The sequence below is a fragment of the Venustampulla echinocandica genome, assembly GCF_003357145.1.
Source record: "Venustampulla echinocandica strain BP 5553 chromosome Unknown scaffold_0, whole genome shotgun sequence".
Classification (NCBI taxonomy): Eukaryota; Fungi; Ascomycota; class Leotiomycetes; order Helotiales; family Pleuroascaceae; genus Venustampulla; species Venustampulla echinocandica.
Window position 1 is genome coordinate 7359152 of NW_022474205.1, and position 23676 is coordinate 7382827.

General features: G+C 48.2%; 7 protein-coding genes across 7 annotated transcripts; 4 read left to right on the forward strand and 3 right to left on the reverse strand.

Annotated features, from left to right (window-relative positions):
- Positions 1-1119: 1119 nt before the first annotated feature.
- Positions 1120-2281, forward strand: BP5553_02323 (Uncharacterized protein; the record flags this gene model as incomplete). The annotated part of the gene is made up of 2 exons (XM_032010946.1): positions 1120-1316; positions 1372-2281. 2 exons carry the CDS (start codon positions 1120-1122, stop codon positions 2279-2281), a joined length of 1107 nt encoding a protein of 368 aa, XP_031875000.1.
- Positions 2282-3915: 1634 nt separating this feature from the next.
- BP5553_02324 (Uncharacterized protein) lies at positions 3916-4828 on the reverse strand (the record flags this gene model as incomplete). The annotated part of the gene is made up of 2 exons (XM_032010947.1): positions 3916-4584; positions 4640-4828. The coding sequence occupies 2 exons, from the start codon at positions 4826-4828 to the stop codon at positions 3916-3918; spliced, it is 858 nt and encodes a 285-aa protein (XP_031875001.1).
- A 1728-nt stretch (positions 4829-6556) lies between these two features.
- On the forward strand, positions 6557-7150 carry BP5553_02325 (uncharacterized protein; the record flags this gene model as incomplete). The annotated part of the gene is made up of 1 exon (XM_032010948.1): positions 6557-7150. The coding sequence occupies one exon, from the start codon at positions 6557-6559 to the stop codon at positions 7148-7150; it is 594 nt and encodes a 197-aa protein (XP_031875002.1).
- Positions 7151-8512: 1362 nt separating this feature from the next.
- BP5553_02326 (Uncharacterized protein) lies at positions 8513-9743 on the reverse strand (the record flags this gene model as incomplete). Its single annotated transcript, XM_032010949.1, has 5 exons — positions 8513-8753; positions 8878-9258; positions 9374-9414; positions 9482-9531; positions 9587-9743. The coding sequence occupies 5 exons, from the start codon at positions 9741-9743 to the stop codon at positions 8513-8515; spliced, it is 870 nt and encodes a 289-aa protein (XP_031875003.1).
- A 1541-nt stretch (positions 9744-11284) lies between these two features.
- BP5553_02327 (uncharacterized protein) lies at positions 11285-16977 on the forward strand (the record flags this gene model as incomplete). The annotated part of the gene is made up of 9 exons (XM_032010950.1): positions 11285-11931; positions 11986-12106; positions 12223-12330; positions 12384-12455; positions 12507-12590; positions 12638-13841; positions 13889-14163; positions 14665-14987; positions 15108-16977. The coding sequence occupies 9 exons, from the start codon at positions 11285-11287 to the stop codon at positions 16975-16977; spliced, it is 4704 nt and encodes a 1567-aa protein (XP_031875004.1).
- Positions 16978-17481: 504 nt separating this feature from the next.
- BP5553_02328 (FAD-binding protein) lies at positions 17482-19462 on the forward strand (the record flags this gene model as incomplete). Its single annotated transcript, XM_032010951.1, has 4 exons — positions 17482-17746; positions 17823-19097; positions 19145-19320; positions 19370-19462. The coding sequence occupies 4 exons, from the start codon at positions 17482-17484 to the stop codon at positions 19460-19462; spliced, it is 1809 nt and encodes a 602-aa protein (XP_031875005.1).
- A 1280-nt stretch (positions 19463-20742) lies between these two features.
- On the reverse strand, positions 20743-21933 carry BP5553_02329 (Uncharacterized protein; the record flags this gene model as incomplete). Its single annotated transcript, XM_032010952.1, has 1 exon — positions 20743-21933. One exon carries the CDS (start codon positions 21931-21933, stop codon positions 20743-20745), a length of 1191 nt encoding a protein of 396 aa, XP_031875006.1.
- Positions 21934-23676: the final 1743 nt, after the last annotated feature.

Below are 23676 nucleotides of genomic sequence, written 5' to 3' on the forward strand. Positions count from 1 at the left end.
CAGTTGGGGGCCAGAAAACGCGCAAAATATGTAAAGCATGCGATAAATTCTTTAATTTCTAAATGTTTTTATATAAATTACATATTTCTATTTGGTTGTCCCATTTCCATCGCTGCACTAGGTCACGCCCTAGGTTCCCTTTACACCCCGGCTATACCACCCACTCCTCAACGACACATTTTTATTATTATTGGTCTTAGTAAGTGAACACAAGCAGTACGGCCATGGCATCGTTTGGTCGTCTTGCTTCTAAAGAAAGATATATCAAATGAAAGCTTCTGCTCTACCTCGATTTTCAACCCTTTACTTTATTCAGATTAGAAAACCCTTGCGATCTAGGATGGCTGGACATTTCAGGATCGGCATCAAGAATCTATGATCTGGAAATTATCCGGGGAAAAGACAGATCGCGCCGAGCTTAATTCTACGGTTCGTACCAGTTCTCATAAGAATTCTGAAACTCGATCGTCATCATACCGCATTATCCGATTTAGCCTCACATCAGCCGCCTGCGCTGCAGATCACACGGGAAGGCGATCATGCTACCTTTTAAATCTCAAAACAGACATCACGAAAGCACCGTTCATGATTCATGATTCGATCTCTCATTACTTTTCTCACGATATTTATATGTGCCTAGGTATGACGGAAGGCATAACTGGAACTGATAACCGCTAGGCTTCCAACTGGCCTTGGATTGATTTACGTTCGGGGACGACACAACGGATGGACTGGCGCGTGAGGTGCTCTCTCCGCGAAGATGACGCTCCATCGCTGGAGCTATCGGTCACGACTTCTTGGTGCAGCTAGCATGCTGATTGTCATGTATTACTTTGTCTTTATATCGAAGATCTCATGTTGTTGGAGATATACATGTGGTTCTGGGGAAGGTCATAAAGTTGGGGATCCATCGGTGCGAGACATCCTCAATTCAACTCTTGGGGTACGTATACGCGGGGGTTCATCCTATGCGCTCCATTCTCAAATCACCTATGATTTGGTTTCTTGGTTCTAACGATTTCTTTGTGCGGTCAATCTCGGAGAACAACAATTCTCCCCCTTTTGAAGAAAGTTATTAAGCCACTTATTTTCTAGTTCCAAAAACTCTTCGTTATCAATATGCCCTCCCGCACGGATCGACGCGATGCTACCATCCTTGCCGCAGCGGCCAGCAATATGAAAATAGATTTCATCGAGGGGATAACTGGCGACCAAATCCCCGAGGTCGCCTTGCCACCAGGAAATAAAGCTGAGAGCCTCAAGCTTTTCAAAGGAATTAGAGGTAGTTGGCGATCACATATGAATGCCTTGCAAGCGTAGGTCCCTTTCCGATGTATGGATTTCTCATCAATATGTACTAAAATTTTACAGTATTGTTCATCAAAATCTTAGCAGTGCTATGATTTTTGAGGACGATGTCGACTGGGATGTCCGTCTACGCCCGCAACTACAGGACCTTGCATTTGCTTCGCAGTTCCTAACATCGGGGCCCCAGGACCTATCCCGTTATCCTGTACAAACTATTCCCAACCCGGAGGCCCCCGAAGTCAGCATCCACAATGAATCATCTGAAAATCCAATTCCCTCGACACTCCACTCTTTACCGCTATCCAAGGTTCTAGGGCCCAGTTTGAAGTTACATCCTTATGGCGATCCAGCAAATTGGGATGTCCTATGGCTGGGACACTGTGGTGCCGGGTTTCCTCGACCACCTAGGTCCGGTTCAGGAGCGAGTGACAAGAATATCTTACTCACCAACCCGAACGATCCTACGGTCCCCTTACCGAAATATCTACGCGCGCATCCTTTTGGGCCCCTCGATGCATTAGGTACTTCCCATCCACCGCACACCCGTGTCTACCATCGTGGGAGTGGCGGAGCCCTATGCACTGTTGCATATGCAGTCAGTCAACGGGGCGCGAGAAGGTTACTGCATGAATTTGGAGTTAGTAAATGGGGTCGTATTTGGGACGTTGAGTTGGGCGACTGGTGCGCGGGGTCGGATTCTCCTGCAGGCAGTAAACCCGAAGATGGCTCTGAAGCGCTGGGTGAAGCTAGAATGGATCAGGAAGACAAGGGGGAAAGGAAATGCATCACCGTCCAGCCCCCGATCTTTGCACATCACCATCCATTAGGAGGAGAGAGTGATATTGGGGGACTAGGAGGGGGTTACGCTAGAACCGTAGAGACGAAATACCTTAGATTGAGTGTGAGGATGAACTTGCAGGCGATGGTTAGGGGAGATGGCCCAGAGGTTATGGTGGACCAATGGCCTGACTAAAACATGTACTGTATGTACTGTGCTATTATTAGAGCTAGTTCTCAAATGAACGTCCCATACAAGGACTACTACTATTCCCACATATGGTGATCAACGTTCTTTGGCAAGCCACATGTAGCTTTACCGCATGTAGGTCATTTATTTGCCACAATACGGCGGCTAGTAGTCAAGAAGCCGCAAGGGATTGGCACTGTGAGCAGCGGCGAGCGAACAAACCTAAAATTCCACATTATAGCTAAGGCAAGATGAATAAGACATTGTGGCTGCTTTCTAACAGTCTATTAGGGGGGACTGACAACCCTTGCTTCGAGATGCACTTTCTACTCGGTCCTTACCTGCAATTACGCCCAGAGTAAGCAAAGCCTAATACTCCAGCCAATACTATGGTATACAAGTTTTACGCAATCCCTCAGTCTACTCACTATGGAACATACCAAAGGATGGCACGGGGGGCAGTGGCGTTCAGGCCAGTAGCTTAAATTGAATTGTCCAAAGAACCTCAACTACCCCGGGCGTTGATTTCACGGCATCAATATATGATGTTAGCTGGAAACAGCAGGACAAGCAAGTAGTCATCTCATGGAGATCAGAGTACTAGCAGGTTGTTTCCACCGAATTGACAACTCGACTATATAATCAGGACCCGTCGACAGTTAGAGACTTCTTGTGTACTAGCAAGAATCACTGTAGAGATCGGGGCACTTTCCAACGCTGGGAGATACACCTACTTTGCAACTTATCCCTTGACTATAAGTTTCAGTACTTGCATGAGCATCCTCCGGACCTTCATATCTACTAGAGGTATTATAGAGTGAAGTAGACCCGCCTTACAACTGTCCCGCTGAATTTGTATCTCCTGATACCTCTAATATCAGAGGTCGTCTATCGCATAGAGGCTGAGCGACCTAAAGGTTGGGTCAAGGCCTTGTGCGGGCAAGATCCAGCTACCGGCACGTCTGCAAAGATGGAAGTATTGCTAGCAAAGTATATATTCGGTTCAACGCTTGAGGCCGGGTTTTAGCTGAAAGGCGCCGAGCTTTACGAGGAAGCTGCTACAAGACAAGCTCAAGTAGATTCCTGGAATAGCTGCTGGAAATACGAAGTATTCGATACTTCTCAGCTCAGGACTGGATCGTATAGTAAGACATATATTTTCCTACTCGAAATCAAGAATGGACAGTATCTAGATGATAATAGACACGACCTCCCCCACGACAGCGAGTCTGTGTATACAACGTTTAGGACAGACGATAATGCTAAATCGACCTGGCTGCTAGCGATGCTAAAGGAAGTGGCGACCAAGAGTGAAGACGAGCTGTTAAAGAAGATGGTTTCTTCCATGGAGTGCACATATCTGAGGGTCAATTTGAATCAAGGGGGTAAGGAATTGGTAAGGATAGCTTGTGGGGGTTTCAATACTTGTAATGTTGCTTTTGGGCTATTCATGAATGAACAGGAGTCAAATTGAGAATCAAGCACAAACCATCCCCTTGCGTTCAATGTAGAAAGTATGATACTGGTAAATTGTGCATATGCAAACTTTATTCACAATAAATACATTCCTCTCATCCTCCTCGCCCTGCAGTAGTAAAAGTAGATCCCTTCAGTCCGCAGCCATCCTTTTAATCCATTTATTACTTTCCAATAGTGACAGTGGTGGTTCCTGGGCCGATGGTCCAGCTATCACCGGGTCCGCCAGTGTTACCTCCGCCGACGACTGTGGTTCCGCCTGGGACAATGGAGAAGGTTGGGGCTTGGGGCTCAGCCTTGGCCTCACGAGGAGTAACAGTGGTAGATCCACCGCCTGGGGTGAAGGTTCCGCCTCCAGTGGCACCACCTGGGGTGCACTTTTGCCATGCGACATGGGCCTGGTGGGTGAACGCGATGGTAGCATCATCGTTCGACAGCTCACCGCTTGCCTTGGGGTTGGTAGTAATAAGGGCAATGCGGTTGTTGATGTTCAAGAGGCCGCCGTCGCCGCAAGGAGACCAGATGGTAGCAGTAGTCTCAACTTCATCGTGCTTGGTGTAGACATCACCGGTGAGCCATTGTGGGCCCGTGATGCTGGACTTGGTTGTGCAAGTCTTAGAGGCGGATTGAGAGAAGTAGTATGTGGAGAGGAAGTTTCCAGTGACACCAGGGTCAAGGCGAGCATAGCCATGATAGGTGGCGTCAACGACAGCGTACTGGAACCCACCGGGGTACTTCAGGTCCAAATGGATCTGGCAGTTCTTGGTCTTGTCTGCCTGGGCTGCTTGGGGCCCGATATAGCTCTGGAAGGCATCGAAACCGAAGGTAATGAACTGAGAAATCAATTAGCTCCTAGTCTCTATACCATTGCGAATGTGGTATACTTACGGTCTTGTCGTCAGACAATGAAGTGCTGACTGATCCTTGAGGGCAGCCACTTCCAGATGAGGATGCAGATGTGATGGTGATCTGGTCTGCTGGTGGTGCCTGACGACGCTCAAGAGGAACGAAGTCTGCGTTCAAGGGGCTGGCAACGGCCAATGCCGGCAGGAGAAGGAGAGCGGCGGCGGTATACATGGTCAAGAGTTGATTGATGGCTTGTCTGTTGATTGCTGACTGTTGACTGTTGACTGTTGGAGAAGCTTGAAGGTTGTTGGATGAGGATGAGATGTTTGAGGTGATGGCAAGACGAGGTTTATATAGACATATGAAGGAGTACCACGAACTCGAAAGTGTCTCTTTGATTCATCCCATGTATGGATCGTGACTTCTTCCAAAGATCAATCCCGTGTTTACAACCATTTTCGGAGTGGCCAAAATGATTGCCTGAAACTAAGTTATTCTATTAATAGTAGGTTAAATCCAAAGCCAATGGTCCTCCCCTTGAAATATCTTTACGAGGAGGTTCAATCTGAGTTAATATGAGCCTTACCACGTATAGTAGTTGTGTTATCGGGCTGACCGAGGTCAAAGTTAACAAATATCCTTCCAGTACTGGTCATCGGCCAGAGTTGATACAAAGAACCCTCTGAGTATCGAGGAGTAAAACGGCTGCCTAGCGGAAATTCGGATGGGAAGCAGCTTTTTAGGTTGCATGTCGAATTGAAAGAGCCGTACCTTTTGAACTATTCATTTAAAAGGACTTGGTATACAGGCCTGTAATTTGGACGCATATTAAACCGCTCGGTCCAGCGAGATCTCGCCCCATAGTTGCCTCCATACCAGCGGGACTGCTGCAACTGCAACGTTGAATCTCTCGTGGCAATTTCAAATAGTAGTTGGATGCATACGCTGGGAAAGGCTGCGATATTTCAGAGTTTATTTTAGAAAAAACACTATGGGTGACTTTGTGAAGAGACTCTCGGATATGGCCGGTGCCTGATGCAACTCAAAACTCTCCATCTGGCAATTATATCACCTGAGCTGCGGCAATCACGAGAAGAAATCTAAAGGCTTATGAATACGAAGAGGTTTTAGCCGCAATAATATTTGTGCTACCGAGAGATGCTTATTTGCATTCCCTGGCATGGATTTCAATGCCAACCGGAAGTACTCGCCTGCCATCTCACCAGGCGAACATGTGAGGTATCTGCGGGAAGGAGGATCAAAACATTGTATAAACTGTGTTTCATCACCAAAGAATATGTCCCTTCGGCCGTTGAGTCCCATGAGCGGCTAGAACTTGTTCCTGTATTCCCAGAGTGACATGTACTAGCCGGGAAAAAAACTATAGAGCTACACTCAACAGTTCACAGCTCTCATCCAATGGCTTCGGCCATTGAAAGAACGAGGAGGGATAAAGCGGATTGGTAGCACTCGCGTATGCTTATTACTTAACACAATCGGGAAACCCGGCTTAACCTGTCAGAAGGCAAAATCAGACCTAATCTGGGTAAACACTATGCCAAGGAATCAGGTAGAAGACTAGACGTATCACCTGGTGAAGACGATATAAGCTCCCGGTTTTAGATGAAAAAACAACTAAATATAGGGGGTGAATAGATTGGAACCCTAACTAGGGAATTAATTGTCCGAGCTACAGCTCATAGTAGTGGCGGGACGGATGATGACATGGTGTGCTGTCGGCGTCTAAAGGCCAACGGTGAGGCGGAACCTTGCCCTGTCTACCCCACAGTCGCCTCTAGAAGACGTCTTGGATTCCCTTCCGGACTCCGGTCCCGAATCTCGAATGGAGGGTTGATAATATGCCCAGCGGAGAGACCGAGTGGGTTCTCTTCCTGATTTCCAAAAGCTCTCTTCTTGCTCGCCTGGGCTCTACCGACCAGCACAGTCTGAGTTCAACAGATGTTAAAAAGGAACTCTGGGCCCTCGTTTAAAACCATCAAAACAGAAATCTGCGACTCTGACAAGGGGAGGAGGGGTAACGCGATACTAGCCAATTTAACACTTGTTCCTGGCGATCATATGGTGTCCCCCGCATTTCTAGCGCCTCTCGGACGTCACGGCCGCGATGGCGCCAAACTCGGCGGCAGCGGAGCAGACAGACGCGGAGCCTCCAGGAAGGCGACGATCTGCTCCGTATCCTCTTTCGCTCGTAGCTCTATCCTTGTACCAGAAGGCGAGGCTTCTCAACGATCAGATACCGAGACTCGCGAGATCCTGAGAACAAGCAATAATCCCTTGCGGAGCGAATCAATACTCCACCTTCGCATAATCAATATGGCGAGAATCAGCAGGGTGAGGACTATCTCATTTAGCCACGAAGAGCATCTGTATTTTCCGATTACCGATCCTGCCGACTCGGGCCTGGAATGGGCAGCAAGGCGCAATCGAGACCCTTTGGGTCTCCCGAGTAGATATACGGGGAAAAGACTCCAGCCAAATATTTCGTGGCCTGATCTTGGGCAACCCCAGATGGACGAACGCTTCGTGAGCTAGACGTATATGCGAAGTATGGCGGGCAAACCAAATGGGGATTCTACCACTCTCTGTCGTGCTCATTTTCGACATATAGTGGCAGCATTCTTGCTCTTGGGGTGGATGCGGAGGCATCGCAAGCTCCTTGCTGCCCATCGCAGTGGCTCCAGATCACTACAGAAACGAATTCTCCGGAATGAATTGGCCAACCTGGTCCGTCAGGTCTTTGGAGCGCTCTGTTCCTATATCAACTCCAGGCCATCTCAGCCCTTCGTTTTTCGACGCGCAGATCGGGTGTTGGGCCGCCCGGTGTATACTCGAACAAAGTAGCCATTCCGTTTCGTGGCGAGGCAACCGTGGGGAATAGATTGTGGGTGAGAAATTATGGTTAAATTGCTGAATACGACCGTCAGCCCAACGCTTTCATTTCCTCGGCGCCTCGGATGAACCCATCGTACGACGGTGATTCATCTGCCTTGTCGCACTCAATTTTTGCGTCTCCGTGATGAGCTTTCGAGAAAGCTCATTCATGGGCGATGTGTCGTGAAATAAGTGAGTCCTGGTGAAATTGACGATCCGGAGATTTGGTGTTTCAAAGGTTCCGGCTAACGCGTGACAACTTTGTGCCAGTCGCAAAAAGAATGTCTCGGATACCGCGAATACATGCGTCCATAAATCAGAATTCTTAGACTGGAAAGTGGCAAATCTGAAATTATTATTTCCCTTTTCCACTGATCACGACACCATTTTGCGACTCAGGTCAGCCCCTTATTTTTCAAGTGTTTGACAAGAGTTCGCAGTAAAATCAATTTCTGTTCAATGCTCCTTCAATATCAACACTCCCGAAGCAATGATTTAAGGCCCAAGGAGTTTGGGGAGTGGCTTCCTGCAAGATACGATAGTGGTATTAGTGATGCCCATGTTAGCTGTCCATACCACCGGTCAACAGCAACTTAGGAAGTGCTCTATTTGACTCACCGTTCAATACGAGACAACCATCGGTGGCGATCCATGGCGGATAGTTGATTTAGTTATTGATCCTTGCCACCACAAAGGTAGAAGACCGTGGTCCTTCAACAGTCAATTTGAGGTGAGCAGCATGTTTCTTTCGTGAGCTTTACGCTTGAAACCTGATACGGGCTAGAGGTCGTATCTATCTGCCCGTTTTACGCAATGACTCGTCGTCAGGCCAAGTTTACAAGTATATTGATCCAAGAAACCTTAATTGTTGGAAAACGGCCTAATTTGGCGATGCGATAAATAGTATAATGTTTGATGATTGCTGATATATCACTCCCTACTTCCAGAACGCACTCCATAGTATAAAAGGTCCCATTGCCCATTATGTTTGTTGCTTTCCCATATTCTGCCATTGCCATTATCTTATGGCTTCAGACTGGTGCATGCATTCTGGCTACTATCCTCCTCAAAGATCCCGCCAAAAATGACACCCTCATTGATGTTCGACGGCTGGTACCCATTACGAGTAATGTCCGAACCACCTCCGATGGGTTTCTTCAGGAGGCCGAAATGGTACTGTCCTTGTCCGCTGAGATTATTCGACACCGCTTTGCTGACTGAAGCGAGGGGGTTGTTGCCAGTGGAATAGTATACTTGTGTTGTTCTGGTTTCATATGAGCGAAAGTGTTATTTGAAGTCATCCGGCAGTTCTTCTCCGCGAACAGAAATGCGGCCGAACGATAGAACAAAGACTCATTGATAAAAGGACGGAAATTCGGAATACGTACCGTGAGTTGAAATTCAACGCAAGCCCGAAGTTGTGCCATACACCAGGCGTAAACTTGATGGAAAAGATGTTCTGCACTGGGCTGGAATTTACATTTCCCGTTACCGTCAACGTATCTGCATCACTGGGTTTTGCCCCGCCGAGGATTGTCCCATACTTCAGGGTGACTTGGTTCGTGCTGTAGTCATTTGATTCGAGGAAGAAGAGCTGGTACTCATGGCTGCTGTTTAGTGGCCGGGAAGCGTCTTTCATCACTGAAAAGTGCATAGTCTTTTGCCCGGTTGTGGAAGGGTCGGTTCCTGTAACAGAGGTTGGGAGGAGCTCGGCGCGGCGGAATCCCTTTTGCACATTGTCGGCTGATGGGGCGAATATCGATTTATCGCTATGCGACAGAATGAGATGTGAGTCTTCCTTCGTTTGATATTGAATGGAAGTCAAAAATGGAATTTGTAATGGGAACAAGACAAGGGAAATAGAGAGATATTGGGAAGACTAACTCGATCGTTACTTCTACGGCTTTCGTGCCGCTTGCGTCGAACTAATTGAACGTCAAATCAGTTTTCGAGACCGAAAATGAGCCATATTAACTGGGTAGGGAAACTCACGAGTGAGCTATTAACTGAGGGAAATTGCAGAACACTACTCCATTTCAGATCTGATACGGAGGTTAGAACTTCATATCCGTTAGCAACATAAGATCAACAACTTACTCTGACCGAGCACATAACCCGGGTTGTACGGGCTAGAATTCGCATCGAATGATTCGGGAGTCGCGGCCGCGGGAACTCGTCCATCAAATTGGATGGGGCACTTTTGAGCAGCCGCCAGTGAAAGCAGAGCAGACGACAGGTAGAAAAGTCGAGCCATTGTAAATGAATTAGAAATACTCTCAGGACGAAGAAGTGGAAGTAAGGAGGATGACAATGGACACCGTATCATAAAATATACATTGGGGAAAATCTCCAGCTATAGGAAATAAATGCGGGGTGAAACATGGTATGCGCTGGGGTTATTCTCATCGGAAAGCATTGAATCTGCTCCGGTTACCGGTATTTTGGCGTTATTAATCTGCGGCTTGATTGGCTGAATATTAGAAATTGTTTGACATATATGGGTGTTATGTTGATCTAGATGAGAATTACCGGTTGCGGCTGAACAGAAGGGGGTGCTTGGCCTTGGCCCAAGTACCCCTGCGGCTCAAGAGGGCTCGTTTTCCTTGGCCAACAAACAAGAAAGAAAGTGAAGGTTAAGCTTTCTTTGACAAGCCTCTGGTGAAATGGGACGAACATCCTGTCCTGTGAGACAGGGAAATATATATCTCATCGCTGCATATATCCGTCTTTGATAAGGACAACAAGTGCCTCTTTCACACTTTGTTTGCGAACTGCATCACAACCACAAACGGTACTTGCAAATTGATTAAATAATTCATGTTCCGGCTAACCTTGAAAATAGGGATATTTTTGGTTTAGTTTACCTAATAAATCTCTTGAACTAGGCTTTCTACAAACTGTATGTTGTCGCGTGAATGATCTATATAGCAGCTATGGACTAATATTAGCATAGACCGGTTATACGCACAGCCACTAATCATACATATTATTACCTAGCGCCCCAAAGGTAAATAAAATGGTGTGTGCTGTAAATAATCAGAGACACAGGTAGAAAGTTAACTGTGAGAATTTGCTTATCTTTAGCGTTCTGCTTATCGTTGACGCTTGCTATGTACTGTACCCTTTGTTTCACCATTTGCAGTTCCTTGCTGCCGCCAACCGAATGGGCAAATAGTAGGGTTGAACTAGACAACGCCACACATTTTGGTAATTGCGAATTATACTCCGTGGAGTAGAGATTGCGCCGTGCAACGCGTGGAATGTTGCTGTTGCCACCACGTAACACCTATTGGTCCGATCCCCATCGACAACGACAAATAGCAAATAGGAACGCGGAAAACCACATAAATACGATGGACGATACGAAAGCTGCCTTGGTACAAATAAACATCGTGTTATACTATTATTGTTGTTTGGTAGATCATAGATGTCATGTTCCGTTCCAGGTTTCCTAGTGGGTGGCTGTGAAAGGCCAATGGCGTCACTTGGCTCTTGGCAGCTTGTTGCCCTGTGAATTTACGTCGTAGTACGAGTACGAATGTGCTCTGCCACACTACCTAGTACCTACTAAGGTACATTAGAGGTATAGGTACAAGTACTTAAAGCAACGACAGTCTTTCGCCTTCCCATCCACCTCACCCAATTAACTACACCCCCACCTCCAACCTCTCTACATCCCATTTCCCTTTCCCTTCCCTTTCCCTTTCCATTCCCTTTTCCCTCCATCACCTCCACCTCCCTGATACCCAGGACTCATTTACACCGCCGTCGCGTGTCCGCCTCGACCTCACCTCCATGAAGAAAGTTTCGTCTGATCCCCCGTCATCTCTAGATCGCATCCGCTCTTGGGCACGATCCAAAGCGCATGGCCCCTCTTCACTCTCCAACGCCGCGAGCAGACCGTCGATTCTTCCCATAACTTCCTCAGACCTCCCACAAGCAGAGACTCACCAACACAGTAATCCGGATAACGATGTCGGCGGCAACAATAACGCGACGCCCGAGCTGTCTCGTACAGCTCCCGGTTCCAACGTCGCAGCTCCATCTCCACAGCCTTCGGGACCCGCAGCCGATGATGTCGTCGATAATACACCCTCTATCCATCCGCCACCGGCTCCATCTTCGCAGGCTGATGGGGAGGGGTCTGTCATAAATAAAGAGAAGCCCAAGGAAAAGAATGTCGCTCTTCGATTTTGGCTTACCAGCAAAACCATTATTCTATCCAGTTATATTAACTTTCTGCTTGTATTTGTCCCGGTAGGCATAGCTGCAGAGGCAGCCCATCTCAGCCCCGGGATTATATTTGCTATGAATGCTATTGCTATTGTCCCTTTGGCAGGCCTACTCAGTCATGCCACTGAAAGTGTGGCGAAGCGAATGGGTGATACCGTTGGAGCACTAATGAATGTAACTTTTGGAAATGCGGTGGAGCTGATCATATTGTACGGTCCTATGTTATCGTCCATGCATGATATTATTTTGCTAACACTACCTAGCATGTATGTCTACCTTACGAGAGATCAAGGCAAGAACGAGCGAGAAGCCCTCTTCAAGGCATTATCATATCAATCGCGTCCCATATCCGTCCCTATGATTTTGCCCCCATGCTTGTTCTTCGTGACCCTTCTTAAAAAGACCCATGCTCACTCGTTCCTTGCGCCTAACCCACAGCATTGCTCTCTCAAAGGTTTGAATCCTTAACACCTCGTATTACTTGTGCTAACCATCCCCAGAATGAAATCCGTATTGTCCAAGCTTCCTTACTTGGCTCTATCCTCGCGAATTTACTCCTGATTTTAGGCATGGCTTTCCTGCTTGGTGGACTTCGATTCCGAGAACAGGTACTTACTTAATTTACCCCGGAAATGGCCCCGCTTCATGCTAATACTTTTAGATCTACAATAGTACTGTTACACAAATGAGTGCATGCCTGCTCAGCTTAAGTGTCATGAGCCTGTTATTACCAGTATGTATTATTTGGCTCCTGATCTGGACCACTTGCTTATATTGCTCTCAGACCGCATTCCATGCATCATTTAATACCTTGAAACAAGAAAAGGCCACCAAAGCCGTCTTGCAGGTTAGCCGTGGTACAAGTGTCGTAAGTCCAACTATAACACCGCTGAATCCCAATACTCACGGATCCAGGTCCTTTTGATTGTCTACGGAATGTACCTTCTGTTCCAGCTCAAGTCCCATGCATATATGTATCAGAGCACCCCACAGCATATTCTTGACGAAGAGTGTGTTCCTGGCCCTGTAGCACATTGGATGGAATCTTCAGACGACGATGACTCCTCATCATCGAGTTCTGATAGCGATACGTCAAGTGGCTCGAATACTACGGCAAAACGCATAAAGAGAGTCATGAGAGGCGGTCGACGACGCCGCAAGTCCAGCTCCGGATCGAAAGACACGGCCGACATGGGCGAGACTACTCGAACCCCTTCGCTAGGAACATCTTCTCACACACCTGTGCATACCGATCATTTTGAGGAGGCCCCACCCGGGGGCTCTACGAGCCATCGCTTTGGCGCAATCGTCTTTGCTGAAGATGCCGATGACGAGGCTCGCACAGCAAGTTGCCAACATGGTAGTGGTGGATGTTCCAAAAGGGACCGAAAACACTTGAGAAAGGTAAGGGAGAGGGAACGCCGACATCAAAAGAAGGAGCGCAAAAGAGCTCGCAAGAACGAGCATACTATTGCTGAAAATGCTGCTGAGAACCCCTTGGATGAAAAATTGGATGAGGACCCTAATGGCCCTCGTCGTGTGGATTTCGCATCTGCCAACGTCGACGAAATCCAAACCGATAACAATAAGCGCCCTCGCACACTTCGTGGTCTAAGTCTCCGACCGGCAATTCCAAGGACGTTCGCACAGAATGTCTTCACCCAGCCCGCCTCAACTCCGCCCCTCGTACCGTCCGTTGGCTCCATCCCTCGCGTCCGCTATGGAATTCGCCGCACCAATTCCCTCCCGGATCGTCTGAACCAAATTCATGGTGGCCTAGGCCGCCAGCCCTCTGGTGCTGCTCAGACACCTCATATCAACAGTCTTAGCGTTGCCGCAAAAGTGGAAGATGAGGAAGAAGAGGAAAATATATCCCGTACTACGGCTGTAGTCTTGCTGCTCGTCTCCACTGGCCTCGTTGCTGTCTGTGCCGAGTTCATGGTCGACAGCATCAGCGCTGTTGTGGCTGGAAATTCAGGTGTGAGCGAAACGTTCATTGGCTTGATTATCTTGCCCATTGTGGGTAATGCCGCCGAGCATGTTACTGCTGTCACAGTAGCGACCAAAAATAAGATGGATCTGGCTATTGGTGTTGCCGTAGGGTCATCCATTCAAATTGGTAGGTCCCTCCTGTATTTTGGCCAAATGTGTTGCTAACAATTTCAGCGCTCTTTGTAACTCCATTTGTCGTCCTCCTCGGTTGGTGTATGGGCAAAGAAATGTCCCTCTACTTCACTCTCTTCGAAACGGTCTCGTTATTTGTCTCGGCTTTTATCGTCAACTTCCTTGTGCTCGACGGCCGCAGCAATTTTTTGGAAGGAGCACTCCTTTGTGCCGCGTATGTCATAATCGCCGTGGCCGCCTTCTTTTATCCTCCCATTGAGGACCAGAGTAATCTTGGTGGCAACGCTGATGCAGCCAACAAGATGATTCGGAGCTTGGTTGGAATATGAGAAGGGGTGGTTTACCTTGGGGGTGGCTGAATAGGAAGGAGGGGTTGAGTTCGGACGGCATCGCAACAGGAATAGTCCGTCTCGATCCTCGGGTGGTTTGTGGTTTTACTTTCTTGGGGCTTTGACTTGAATAGAGCGGTTATACGGGGACATCGATCATGACACGCTCGCTCTATTAGGTTTATGTGTTGGGGCAGCTCTCATCCGTACTTGCGCTATGAGTTTTCGGATAGGGGGTGGGGGGGATGGATTTGTTGCTTTCTTTTGTGGATGTTTCAGGGTTGGTTCTTCCCTCAGGTAGCCAGCCGGTTATGTTCTTATTACATTCGCTACACTCGTTACATACAATCAATTGATTCTCTTCTATGCCGGCAATGCAGCCTACTACAGTCCTCTATGAAGAACTGTGCACCACAAGTACCTTACACAACATCTACGGAGTGAAGCTTGAATTTCGGGACAGAGGTGTAATCACGTGTCCTCCCCCAGCAAGCGACACACTCCGTGTCACGTGCCGCCCTCCCACCCAAAACCGCGAAATCTGGCAACGGTGACCTGCAACGTCGCCAACGCAGCTCTGGTCACCTCAACACGCCAGCTTCACCTCCAGTATCAACCCTTCAACCCGCCGACTTACTGCTCGCACGCCCAAACCAGCCAGTTCACCTCGTTCTGCGCCCCGTGTCGTCGCCCATCATGGTGTACGACTGGGAGAACAAGGAGGAGATATGCTATCGCATGTATATCGAGGAGAAAAAGTCGCTCGAGGAGATCATGGATTACATGAAGGAGGAACACAAGTTCGCCCCCAGGTATGTACCAGTCAGTCAGTAATGCTAGTCGTGCCTCGCCGTACTCACCACCACCGCCCCAACAACCGCCATCCATTCCCCCGTCATCCGTCATTCGTCATCCGCAATCCGTATTAATAGTTGGGGCAGCAAACGTGCGTTCCAAACCCAGTTCAAACGATGGGACTTCCCCTCGAAGCAGAATCCGGCACACAAAAATGCCGCCCTCGTGCAGCGCGTCAAGGAGCTATGGGACTGCAACACCTCCCAGCGGGATATGCTCAAGGCCCTCAACGATGAGGGCTTCGATATCAAGGAGCGGGAGCTTATGCGTGTCCGGGCGAAGAATCGGTGGCTTCTCAGGGTCCCTAATGGAATGAAGACAAAGAAACGCGACTCGGATCAAGATGTGATCAACCAGCTCCAGCAAGCTCTATACCCAGATGGCCAGTTGGCAGATGCGGACGGCGAACCTGAGGATGTCGAAGATATAGCTCTACCAGCCCCCAAACCTACCCTTCCCAGGGCCGAGTCCCCTCCTCTCAGCCCCGAGGTCCTAGCGAAAAGACAGGAACGACTTGCCAAACTCCAGGCCGAGTCTGCTGAGCGTTGGGCGGCACGAAAGCGGCGCCGTCGGACTCGTGGCTGGGCTGGTCTGCCAGCTGATCCTCCAGGACCTCCTCGATTTCCCTCCGAGACCACGATCGATGAGAGTAAAGCCTTCTTGAGCCTCGACAACAACCTCTACCGCGATCTCCGTACTCGCTTTCAACGGATATGCGAAGAAGCAGACATTATTAAGAAAACAATCGCAGGACCAGAACGGTGGGAAGGTGCCAAGGATAGACTTATTCAGGAGAGCCCACATCTGCAATCGGTATTCTGGCACGGCGAGGAGGATCGAGGGGAACGGAAACTGGCCCTGGATGTTGTATGCAGCGATGTCACCAAGAGGATGCGAACTTTAGAGCGCCGCATGACAATCGCTGAGGCCAAGAACACCCTCGGTATCAACCCAGAAGAGTCTCGCCAGCTGCGCAATGCGTTCTACTTGATATTAAAGGCCGACCACTTTACAAGCAAGCTCGAGGCTGGCGAGGACCATTGGAAGGAACTGAAGACCCAATGGATTAATAGCTCAGACCTGTTGCTGAGCATCCTAGCGCCGGGAGATGCTGATCCTCAACACCAAATCAAAGTCAAAGCTATGGAGGTCCTCTGCAGAGATGTTATGAAGCGTCTCCGTGATGACCAGACCAAGCGTGATCCCACCCGGAAGAAGAAATTTGATTCGAATTTTACGGCCCCGGATCCCGTTGCCGATCAATCTGGCAACTCACCAGACTCGAACGGTTTTCCGCCTAGCACTCACACAGCTCTTGTCCAGGCAGCATCCCAGGCCCAGGCCCAGACTCCGGTTCAAGCACCATCTAGAGCTCAACCTTACGTTCAGCCTCATCCCCAACCTCATACGCAGCCTCAAGCTCAATCAGGGTTATTGCACCGTGCCCAGGCGCAAGCTCGACAGGTTCAAGGTCAGCCACATGGCCAGGTTCTGGTTGATCATAATAATATGCAGATTGACCCATCGCTGCTTCTAGCAGCCGCCAACGATCCATCTCTCTTAAACCGTGGTATGCAGAATCAATTCTCTGATCAACAATACGCAGATCAGCAGTATGTTGCCCAGGCAGCCCAAGCAGCGTTCACTCCAGCATCATCGATCGCGTTTTACTTCCGTTTGCATCCTGCTTCTGAAATTCAGACAAATTCCAGGCTGTGGGTCAGCACGTTAAGCTCGGTTTCTGTAGATGAATTACGACAACTTGCGACAGTTAAATTTCCTGGAACAATTGCTCTCCGCATTGAAGGCGTCATTAAACAGCCAAATGGGCATGAAATGACACTACCGATTGATCAGGATGAAGAGTTAGGGGCATATCTAGCGGAGATCAATGGCGTCAAGCCCATTTTCTCAGTCCAACTCGTTGCAGCATGGAAGAATGATTAGTGGCGGATGCGGAGGTACAACTTCAGATGGAGGCCAAATTAGATTGTTCTGGGGGTTTCGCTTCTTGCTGCTATTGCTATCATTAAATACGTCCCTAGAGGTACTACGGCATTTGCATTACAGGTGTTGGTGTTTATGGCTGGAAGGGAAAATGATTATCTTCACATAGTTTGAAGGAGGGCGATCGGCATTGCTTGTAAAAATAGCTATATAGCGCGGATACACTACTTATATTCATGGCTAATAAGACGTTGTCACTTTAAAGAATACGTTTCTTCGTAAACATTCAAGGCGTGATAAGTGGTAATTGTTGCTCACTTGTGCTCCCTGGCGAGAGTGGGGATGGCGCTGTCTGATCGCCAAAGTTGGAGCTCCCCGGTTAGGCCGAAACAAGCTTCCCGAACGTTGTCAACGGACAGCGTCTACCACCTCTTGGAACTAACACCAATGTTTGACCCATATATGAGGATATAATAACCTTATTAATTGACATCTCTGGCGACAATGTCATTCTCCAGGGTAGCCCCCTCGAAAGCCTTGCTCACATCACTCCGAAGATCAGCATTTTCACCAAGGTTACCCACCGCAACTGGGAGGCAGTTAAGATGGGAATCCACAGACCATAAGCCGGCGCAGGATGGGAAGTCATTCCGAGGGCAGCTGTACGGGAGTACCGCGATGCGGTTGCAGCGTGAAAAGGCCAATCGAGAGCGATATTCTCGGGAGCGCAATGAGAGCGCTGGGGGGAGAAGTTTGGCACTTACGTTTGGTAACTACCGCTCTATGCATCTCCTTAGATTAGATTGGGAATGCTATAAATATATGGATGCTAACAGGCACAATAGTCGTCATTGCTACCGCGATTGGGGGTTACTATACAGGAACTCTCTCCGTATCCCCTCCCTCAACAGCATCCACCCTCCCCCTCTCCACGACCACACCTCCCAAACACAATACCTCAGGTTCAAACATGGAAGCCGCATGGGCAGATTTCGTCGAGATCGTAGGGAAAGAACATGTCTCGACGCTAGATACAGATGTCGAGCATCACGCAGGCAGTGAATGGAGCTCACATGTCGGAGATAGTTCAGAACGACCATTCTTAGTTCTATATCCCTCGAGTACGGACGAGGTGAGTATGATCATGAAGGTTTGCCACAAGAGACAAATTCCCGTCACCGCTTATAGCGGGGGAACGAGTCTAGAGGGTCATTTTGCTGCAACGAGGGGAGGTATTTGCATTGATTTTGGGAGGATGGGGAAGATTCTCAAGCTGCATAAGGAGGATATGGATGTTGTTGTTCAACCTGCGGTAGGGTGGGAAATGCTGAATGAAGAGTTGGCTAAGGATAATCTCTTCTTTCCTCCCGATCCAGGCCCCGGGGCGATGATTGGGGGCATGGTGGGGACGGGGTGCAGTGGGACAAATGCGTATCGGTATGGGACAATGAGGGAGTGGGTCTTGAGTTTGACAGTTGTGCTTGCGGATGGGACGATAATTAAGACGAGGCAACGGCCGAGGAAAAGCAGCGCTGGGTATGACTTGACGAAGCTATTCATTGGGAGTGAAGGCACTCTAGGCTTAGTTACCGAGGCCACATTGAAGGTTACAACGAAGCCTAATACGACCAGCGTGGCGGTCTGCAGCTTTGGGACCGTAAGGCAAGCTGCAGACTGCGTTTCCAAGGTTGTCAGTGAGGGGATCCCGATCGCCGCGATTGAGATCTTGGATGATGTGCAGATGAAATGCATCAATGCATCAGGCATGACAGATAAATCATGGGCAGAAGCCCCAACCCTATTTTTCAAATTCGCGGGCACGCCCGGTGGGGTCAAGGAGCAGATCGCGATGGTACAGAAGCTGGCAAAATCTACTGGAAGCAAGTCTTTCGAGTTCGCAAAGAATGCTACGGAGCAAGAAGAATTGTGGAGTGCGAGGAAGGAAGCTTTGTGGTCTGTGATGGCCATGCGGAGAGATGATAGCGACCATGTTTGGACGGGAGATGTGGCAGTGCCTAACTCGAGGTTACCGGATATCATCGAGCTGACGAAAGAGGACCTTGCTGCGAGTGGGTTGTTTGCTGCCATTGTTGGACATGTTGGGGATGGGAACTTCCACAGTATGTGTCTACCTTTCAGGTGTTGCGGAGTGCGCTAACCTTCATAGCTATTCTTTTGTATAATGATAGCCAACGAAAGCAAGCTGAGGATCTTGTCCATCGCATGGTAAAGAGAGCGGTGGAGATGGAAGGTACAGTCACTGGGGAGCACGGGGTGGGATTGGTGAAGAGGGATTATCTCAATCACGAGCTAGGAGAGACAACTGTGGATGCTATGAGAAAGGTATGGACTCCCAAGATCTTCTTCTTTCCCCCATACTTACGATTTGTAGCTTAAATTGGCTTTCGATCCGCTGTGCCTCTTGAACTGCGATAAGGTTGTTCGAGTACAGACCCCTAAGCCTGGAGAAGTCTCTGAGTGGTGATGCAAGCCACGGACAGTGCTTCACCCCTCTAGCTATAAACAAAACAGTGCTGGTGGCGGTTGTCAGTGGGCCTTGAAATACGCACTATGTAATGATCAATGTACCAAATCCAGCCAACTTTGGCAGAAAATTGACTGAATTTCGGCTCTATGGTCGAGGCTTTTGGTCTTTTGATGTACGGTGTATGTATCACTACTGCTAAAATTGTCCGCAGAGGGGTATTGTGGCTTGAACCGAATACTTAGGTACCTATATATCAATCATAAAATACGCATATCTGTTGCTCAGTTGGTCATGCAGGCAACTCAATTAACTTGCCTATCCCAACATTCGGTTCATCATCCAACCCCTTGCTTTACTTCACTTATATACTACTACTCCCTCCCGTCCATTATGACTTTCTCCCAAAATCATCATTTGCTTCCTCTATTGCGATATGGATCGCCCATTTGTTCACACTATTTCCCAGCTACATAGCTGATAGCCCATCATCCATCGAGGCATGACCCCCAGTCTACGTTAAAGACGGCCTCCTTCCAAGGCCCCTAGTAAACACCTCCACACGCATTATTAAAGAGCTATAGAGCTGCGTTTACGCCAATCTACCTTTGGTCGTTTACCATGGCAAGTACAAGCAAAACAGAGTCTACCTAACGATTCTCTAGCCTTGGGATCCCATCGATTCACTATACCTTATTTTGCTTAACCAGCATTAAAGCAAATCATAAATGTAGATATATTCCTTAAAAATTTCCAACTACTTCACAGGTATACCTTCACACTGCCTAATAAAGTATAATAACCCAAAACACAGCAGATCTCTCAACCCGCTTAAGGACATAGGCGGTGGGTAAAGGCAAAAGGGGGGTCACATGCCTCCCTTCCAATAAGCGGGTGCGTGTACTAAATACCGAAATTAGGCAAATTTGTTTTAGGGAAGACAAAAGGCGGCCACTTGGCTAAGTGGTTCAGGTCAAATTGTCTTCTGGGGAGGATTGATAGGGACAAAATACGACAACGGCAACAAAACAACAAAATCGGCAAGAGATGTAGGCATTCGACACCGGGCTGAACTCTTTTGCTTCCTGTGTTTATTTTATTTTTCTCAAATTTTCTACTTTTTTCTAACTTTTTCGGTTTATTAGCATTATTTTGCCTTTTTTCTTTTGGTGGTTTATGTGTCTCGCTAGAGGATTAAGGATTATACTCGGAAATCGAAGGTGAGATACACAAACTCTTTGAATCCCACCCCATCATCTTACAAGACATTATATTAAAGCTCACTCCAAAATCAAACTCTCCCCATTCCCCAACTCCCTGAATCTAACTTCCGCCATCGCCTCTAACTCCCCACCCTTTAACTCCTTCCCCTTATCCAACTTCTCCCTCTCAACCGCCTCCTGGAGAGTAAGGATCCTCCTCCGTAAAAACCAACTGACAATCTCACCGCCTTTCTTAACCTCGTCATGAGTGGCAATCCAATGCTTTGCATCCAGTAGCCTCTGAATCTTCAGCCCGTTATGGGCCCCTTTATTAAGTTGCGCGCCTATTGGGCGAGAGATATAGATATCCTGCAAACCATGGAGTAATGCCAGCGTTTTTATAGACGGCTCTGCTTTAGCAACAGGCGCGACATCGTCGGGAGAAACGCCATGAGGTGTATAGATAATTGCTTCAGCTTCCGTCCGCTGCTCAGTCTCGTTCTCTAATATAGTAAAGGCAATCATGATTGCAGAATGATAATAAAGCATATCAGACCCGGCATACGCGACTCTTGATACGCCCAACCATTTCGGTAGAGGGTCTATCGACGAAGCCCGCCAGTCCCCCATAAACCGCGGTATCTCAGCGACGAAATCGGAGTGCTTCCAGGACCGAATTACAGATGCTGCTTTGGTAGTTGCAAAGACAGGGACGCGCGGATTGATTTCGAGGAGCGTCTCTTTGTGCATATGGTCTGTGAACTCATGGCTTATGACCACAGCGTCGATATAACTCTCATTATCCATATCTTCTTCATATCTATCCTCCTGCTCACATTCTGAGCGGCCCGGATTCAGCCCTGCGGTACCCTCCGTCGAAGATCTCTCCGCAGCCATCACTTCCACGTCCTTTATTAGGTCTTCAACCTCCCGTATGCTCTGCATAACACTCTCCTGCGCATGCCACTGCTGACTGAAAAACTTCGCTACATCACTCTGCCCGCCCCGTAACCATGGATCAATCAGTACATGGTAAAAGACCCTGCTCCGCTCGCGGATCGGTGTGGAATGTTCCGACACGGGGCGAGGTAGGGAAAGGAGCCATGTTGTGTCTGCGTTCAGGTGCGTGAGGAGCGGCCGGCCGCTTGAAAGTGTGCTGCTTAAGCATATCGAATCTAGTAGAGCCTGAACTATAGGAGGGCGATCATGATCTCGGCCATTATCGTGGATCTTGAGACTGATGTTTTGTAAAGTAGGAGTGGATGTCATTCTTGTGACGTTGGTTTAAGGAATTACAGGGTGGGACAGAAATCTTGCGCCGGAGGAGGGCTGAGAGTGTAGCGCAGATGTAGACATAGTCGAGGCGTTGAGCTATAAGTATTTTGCCTTGACACGGATGGTGAAAGCTTGTCGATGTTCAGGGTAGCTTCGTGACGTTGGAGGTCTCAGGGGCATAAACAGGGGCAAGGGCGGGGGCTGTGGGGTGGGATACTCGGGTAATAGCCCCTGAAGGAGATGTAACTGTTGTATCACGCGTATAAAACTCTGCTGGCATATAGCCTAGGTAGATAATTGTTATAAGAATATATCTCTTTCTCGCCGTAATGTAAAACCTTTTTCCAAATATTAAAAGAAAGGGAGAAAAACGTAGACAGCGATAGGTGTTTTGCATACCTAGTATTCAAATTAGGTGGGGTCACTACCACGAAATAGACCATCAAATGAAAATAATGGCCTCTGTTGAATCATTCATAGTAGAACCTAAGAGCTTGAGGATTGTTCCTCGTTTTGAGAGGGGTGGAAGGAGGAGCCGCAAGTGGTATTTTTCGGGGATAGCTATAGATCGATCATAATACCAACAGGCTGGTATATGTCTGACATCCAAGAGTAGAAAACGATATTGAAAATCCAAGGTAGGTTTTTCATCTATTCAAGCAACGCATGTTATTTAAACAGCTAAGAAATCAAAAATCTTCTTCACTGCCCGCTCATCTCCTGCGTACGTTTCCATCAACTCTGCATCGACCCAGCCATCCGTAAAGCCACCCCTGAAATCAACTAAACAGCAATCATCAGTTTCGGAATTAATCAGAACATTTTGCACCTTCCCATCACCCCATAATACGCCGATCTCATGTAGCAAGCTGATATCTTGCCTAATCTGCTCTGCCTACTTCTGCCTGCGATCGCTGGCAACGGTTGTAATATTCCCCTTAAGCCCACCTAATGTAGACGTGTGTAGAATGTACTCTTCCAAGGTCCCAATAATTCCATTATCATCAACAGCAAACCTGATTAGTTTAGGCACCCTGATAGAAGATGAGTATTTAGATACTGCAACCCTCTGCAAGTACTCGTATTCTCGACACACTGCCTTTCCGTACACAGGCGCCCCAATCTTACAGCACATTTCCTGCCCGCTGACCGAGACTTTGGCTGTATAGTAAGTACCTAGAAAACTTTTGGTGATGGAAATCTCTCTTGCTGAGTATCTCGGCAAATCTAATATGTCGTCGATGGCGAGATAAAAAGAGCTGTCTGTTGATCGAAGCTTTCTTGTATGATGTCCGTATTTCCTCTAGTAACAAGATGGAAATAGAAGGTTTCTGGATTAAGGGCGGAGTGCAGAGTCAGGGGTGCCGAAGACCCTTTTCGACCGTAGGCGCCAACTGGGCAAATATCTGCCACCCTGCTTCGTAGATCATATTATCGATTTCATCTTGAGCACTTTGTATGCCGTCCTCATCATCCGCTAGAACGGCTTCGCTGTATTGGGAGAGAAGTGATGTTGCTCGGTCGTCTGGATAGGAGCCTGGACAAACTGTCACCACAAGGCATTTGCCGTTACAGATGATAGTAAAGTCGTGGCCGTGTCCAATTTCCCCTCTGATCTCTTGGACGCTGTAGCGGAGATGCTACTCCCACTGAGCTTTGCCCTCATCAAGTTCCATAATTTTGATCTAAGGGCTAGATTGAGGACAGGTGATAACTTTTTGCAACGTGGATCTCGTT